Below are 6,000 nucleotides of genomic sequence, written 5' to 3'. Positions count from 1 at the left end.
ACTTAACCCCAAAACAGAAAAGACAAAAATAAATAAAGTCATGGAATATATTAGATTATATGTGGTTGTAACTATATGAAACTAGGTCTAGAGTGATAGAATTTCTCGAGAATATTGCGAAGCTTGTGACTAAGATTGCCAACTCTGAAAAATAAAATTATGCCACCTCCTCCCAAATTGCGTGCTGTTTAGGCATATAGATAAACAATGTTGACACATAAAAAGTAGCATTCTAAATTCACTAATGAGAATAATAAACACACAGCGAGAGAAATTAGAAACTAAACTTAGTATTTTAAATCTTATTGTACTTCCATGACCTTTAATGTAGGCTACTAAAAACCGTTAAAACAAGTCATACTTATTAAAATACAATTATCACAAATAATAATAATTGTACTTCAAACCTTAAAAAGTTAGATATCAGGAATGAAAATTAAGTTAATAATCCTTGGGGGCCATATGCACAGTCCTTCTGACGTGTGATTAATGCCATACTAAAGCGTTCGACTTACATATGCTTCCTGCAGAAGTCGGGCGTTTAGCATGTCGCTAATCATTTATCAAAACGACTCTGCATAAGGCTGTGCATGTCTTGATATCGATATTTGGATGGCATTTAGTATCTTTCCCAAATCCATAGACAGTTCCGGAGCCGGTACTAAGACTTAAAGAGAGCTCTTAAGACGATTATTGGTGGCCAAACCTAACCTAACCTATCGTAATCACTACCAAGTGATTTGTGGGTGAAAGTAAATAATACTTCGATATTTTAAAGATTCAAGTAAAAATTAAAATTCTGTCCACATATTCGGCTCTTATGGAGTCTGGTCTCTACCGGCTTATTAACATTGTTTACTACCCTGCTTGTAAAGTAGCACTCTGTTAGCAACCCAAATCACGACTGATTTATACCGTTACTATCAAATCTCGTTATAGTGAGGCAGTTTCGCTCGCTCATGTGAATCACACTTTGGAGCATTTCAGCGTTGGGATTTTAGAACTAATTTACGCTAATTATTATAATAGGATTTATAAAGTAACCTTCTTAAAAGTTAGCTCTAAATATATCAAGATTCTTATTCTATGTCTTAACCAACGAAGATAAAGTATTACAGACTTTTTCGTTCTATTTTTATCAATGTTGGTAAAATGAAAACATTTCCAACTTGATTTCAGGGATAATTGATAACTTGTCTAAATATTTTGACATTAATGATTCATTGGACAGTTACCCCAAGCATAAGTAGCTTCCGAATAAACATGCATTTAATATTTACATTGTAAATTAATTTTTATCAACAAATTTACGCATAATAATTTAAGATAATAACATATACAGATAAACATAACACTTTCGCAATGCCAAGGTACGCTGCGTAACACCAATGAAAAATAAAAGCGGGAAATTAAGTTCTTTGATCTCATTGGTGGCTTCGTGTGCACTAGGAGTAGCCCGCCATATTGCAAAGGAGAAGTGCAAGCTTGAAGATGTCGGACAGCGAAGATAATACGAAAGTCGAGGAGAAAGAGGTATGGTACCTTATATAGCACTTGATGTGAATCATTATGGAAAATCATTATGATCTTTAATCTTCATTACGTATGTTCATATGTGCAAGGTGTATCCACGCCGTTTGTAGGCCTATCCACGTTACGTTTGTCTATTCCAAGATGGCGTTCTATGATGAGAGCATTTATGGTTGGAAATCGCAAAACTGTTTAAATATGTTTAAAAACATAGATATTGTAATATAAATTTCCATTAATTAGTTTGGGTTTTATAAATTTTAAATGATAAGTTATTTAGTTATATCCCAAACGTTGTATGTACTGCGAATGCGTGCTAGAAAAGGCGGGCACCGGGCTGCTTCCCGTTGCTTCGTATTTAGCGGCGAATGGGAGATTTTGTTGTTTCACTGTAAGAAGTACGGAATTGTATAAACTAACACAGTATTACGAAGAAACTTTCGATAAAACTAGTTGTTACGGATGTTTTGAGGAACGATTAACTGATTAGTTACTAGAAATTAGTTGAATGAAATCTGTTTACATGTTCCTTTGTAAAAGTTGAGGGAAGTAAATACATATAGAGCACTCGAAAATGTACGCTGTTACGATCTTCGATGTGCTTATACAGTTATGGGCATTTGTGCCGTATCGCTGCTCCACTTGGAAAACTGAAAAAAGAGGTAATAGTTAAGAACAGCTATTTCTCATATCCCGTGCACGAGGATACATTTTACTGTTGCACTACCTAAACACCCTAAGTACAAGGGCAAGAACTCAGTCTATTACCTACTTTTTAACATCCTAGATAATCATTGAATAATTCCTGAAAGTATGGCGTTTCTCGTCCTTCCCTAAATGGGAAGTACGGCTCCTTAACTATAACCGAATGGGCGGCACGGTACTTAACCTTAACCTTGTAGCATAGGTGAGTTTTTTCTTATGGAAGAAAGCATTTTTGTCTTGAAACCATACGACCCAGTCTTATCTCGGAGACTTAAAAGTTGAGTATGATTATTCATTGGTAGATAAAAATTAGGCGCAAAATCCGGATGCTCAATATTCGTGTAATGTCTAATGGATGTAAGGATAGAGTTTATTATTGATGAACAATGAGATGAAGTTCGTAGCTATCTTTAGAGGAGAAAGTTACATTTTGGGTACTAGTCAAGTTTGCATAAACGACATTTTGCAAAATTTACAGGTAAATTCAATAGGCATTTATTCCGAAGTTGGGCGTCCGCTTTCGCCACGTTTTTTCGCTGTTATCTCCTTTCCACACTTTCTGCAATTTGTTATCAGGTTCATTAATCCGTGCTCTTCCCAAACTTTTAAAAGATTTTGCTTGTTATCAACGTATTGCTTCACAAATGTTAAAACTGTTAGTTCATTGCCCTTGTACATTCGCCATGTTGATAATATAAATGCTAATTTCTTTCCCACAATACAACTGTTCGGTTATCTTGCGCCAAGTAGTTCCCTCCGCTCGCCGTATAGTCCCATGTTTATAACCGCTTATATATAACAAATAAACAGATTTTTCGAGACTCGTTTATATTATCAAGCACACAAACGATCAAATTATCCATATCTTTCCTGTAAATTTTAAAAATTTTACTGTAAACGGACGCCCAACTTTGGAATTTAACCCATTCAATATTCCGCATGGAAAGACATGTTAATAAGGAACAAATTTCTGCAGACGGCAGCGTAAATAGTAAGTAATACAGCTGTATTATGTTTACAAGTGTAGAGTTACTGGTGTAAAATCCTTCACAACAATTAGAAAAAGTAAGTGCATATGAAAGATAACTGTATCAGATATTATTTTCCGCTGGTGGAATATTTCTGAATAGTATACACAAGTAGTTTTATGTTTACAAGTTTAGCGTTACGAATGTGAACCGATTACAAGTACTATAAACTTGTATCATTGCGAAAACCGACGCGTTGTCACCTTTTGCTTTAGCACATACCCACCATCACTGACAAACCTGCATGCTGCGCGTGCCCTTCATTTTCGCCCTGACCTGAGTGGGTTAGATAACATTCATGCTTTTTTAGTGACCACCAGGCACAAGCAGAATTGCAGGTTTTTGCAACAATTTTCGTGGCTACCCCCCCCCCCCCCAAATTTCATTTATACTAATTGTGGTACGGTATTGTTGCCGTATTAGGTGCTGTATTGCGAGCAAAATTTTAGGAAATTTACCGGTTCAATTGGAGGATTTATTTAAGTTTGTGAGAGAGAATAAGTTAGTCAGGTAAGGGAAATATTGAAAAGAGTAGAATATTTGATGTAAGCGTCACTGGATGTGGAGGCGGATGAACTATTTCGCGGAGAGGTACACTTTTGATAAAGTAGCGCGAAGGGCAGTGTAAAAATGGCGCTTGTGTGACAACGTTGTGACAGGCGACAGTAAAGAAACTGTTTCACACAATTTTCTTCTTGAAATTGCTGAAGTTTACAAGCCTCAGTTTTGAAAGTGACTTCTAACTCAACGGCAGTATATTTCTGCACAGTGTACATAAGTTGCATAGTATGTTTACAAGTGAAGTGTTACCAGTATGAAACCATGACAAGTGCTACTTGAATGTGTATGATTGCCAAAATCCGCATGTTTTTACTATCCTCGCTTAAGCGTACACCCACCGTCGTTGGCGCTCCTGCTCCGGTATCGCGCGGGCCCCATCAGCTTCGACCCCGCCCTGACCCGGTTAGCATTCGTCCTTAGTGACCACCTTGCACTGGTTGGTTTGTTATTTTTGTACTGTAGTTTTTATGCCCCTGAACTAATGTAACGTAATCTGACGTAACTTAATCTACTCCAGCTAAATATAACCAAGTGAAGTTCATTTTGGTACTTTTTTTTTTCTGTTTTCAAATTGATCTGGCGATACAGCACTAATGCCTTGTCGCCAAACGCGAATATTTTGGAGGACAAGAAAGAGAAAGTTAATGAAAGAATTATAATTTTTGAACAATTATTTGAGGTGGTATATTCAGGCTTTCCAATGCTCCTATTTTTCCTATATATTTGCGTCTCTTTCTATACTCTCCTATATTTCTTACATTTTAACGAAACCATCTATATTTTTGTGGCATTGCTACTTCCACTGCTTATGAAGTGTCTGCATCCACTATTGACAGAGGAGATTAATTGTTTATCCCTTGCTCGGAATTTAGCAAAAGAAATGAAGCATATATCTGCAGATTGTAGTGGAACCGCTTATCAGAGATTCTTGGTTTGTGGATAAAACTGAGTGTGGTGATGTCAGATGCTTGCCCGTGGATTAAGAGTGGGCAAGAGTATGTGATATAAGAAATTCATGTGAAACAATTAAATATCCAATGATGTCTAAAGTGCTGTTAGTATTTCTTGATAGGGCTTATGTGGGACGTGGTTTCTCAGTGAACAAACTCATATTTTAGGAAGTGATCTATCCCATCTTGCACACGGGAGTGTAAAGGTTTTGAAAACTTTAAAGGACAGCATTAGCATAAATTTCCACATGATTTTTTTTATTGTTCTACCTATTGGATAGTTGAAATGTTCCTTTCAATAGGTAGAAATATTGTTCTATAAGCTTCTTTGTTCCTTGTCCTTTTAAAATGTTTCAAATGCAAAAATTTTCCTTCAAAATGTTCCAGGAAACAATTGAAATGTTTCTTCTTTCTCACAGCTTCACGAAACCTGCTATATTTTTTCGTGTTTTTTTATTTATTTATTTATTTATTTATTTATTTATTTATTTTATTTTATTTTATTTTATTTCATTTTATCGTTAGCATTGGAAAGCCTATATACCTCAACTTGACCAGGACATTTTGTGTAGTGATCCTTTCGGAAAATAGGTTTATTTCTTTTTAATATTGTGTAATGTAGTGAGTATTTGTTCTTAACTACCAGTACCGTTGCATCCACGAACGTCAGGATAGATTATTGGTATGTAAGTGACGTGTGTCGGCCCAGAGTTCAGTGGATGGAAGCGAGTCCTGTAAGTGGGTGGAGAGCTGGAACCGGAGTCCAAGTAAGCGCAAGGTCCACTGAGGCTATTGAATGTGAATCTTATTGATGACAGCAAGCCAAATCTCAGTTGATCTAACGGGATCGTCATTGAAATTAATGATCCTGATTGTTGGAAAGGTGTGAAAGCCTTTTCAGGCTAGTCTTCTTTGAGTGAGGTTTTTCCTTACTCACATGAAGGAAATGTTGTGATATCTAACATTAACGGTGCCAAGCCTTTTCTTTTCTTCCCCGCTTCTCCATATAGTGTGATCGCCCAGGGAGGTTATCCTCTTATATATACGTGATGGACTTGAATGGTCATTATATGCAGAATACCATTCCTACCTACCTTGAGATTAGTGAGCGAGTCCCATTGAGGATAGTGAACCTGAGCCCCGATTGCAAACTTCATGCTCTCATGCAATGGTAGTTGCGAACAGAGTAAGGAAGGGAATTAGGTGGAAGTTTTTAGGAAGGTATT

The 6,000-nt window shown here is 36.5% G+C and overlaps 1 protein-coding gene across 1 annotated transcript in view; it reads left to right on the top strand.

The window, feature by feature from the left end:
- Positions 1-1,332: 1,332 nt before the first annotated feature.
- The window catches only part of LOC145674013 (protein DEK-like), a gene marked incomplete in the record, with an annotated part of 42,324 nt that continues 37,656 nt past the window's right edge, over positions 1,333-6,000 (top strand). The window contains 1 exon segment of the mRNA XM_081743840.1: positions 1,333-1,533. Coding sequence (XP_081599966.1) covers positions 1,492-1,533 — 42 coding nt within the window.

This window comes from Thermobia domestica, chromosome 2 (assembly GCF_964235325.1).
Source record: "Thermobia domestica chromosome 2, izTheDome1.hap1.1, whole genome shotgun sequence".
Classification (NCBI taxonomy): Eukaryota; Metazoa; Arthropoda; class Insecta; order Zygentoma; family Lepismatidae; genus Thermobia; species Thermobia domestica.
The sequence above is the reverse complement of the archived record's forward strand: the minus strand, read 5'-3'. Positions and strand labels throughout refer to the sequence as shown.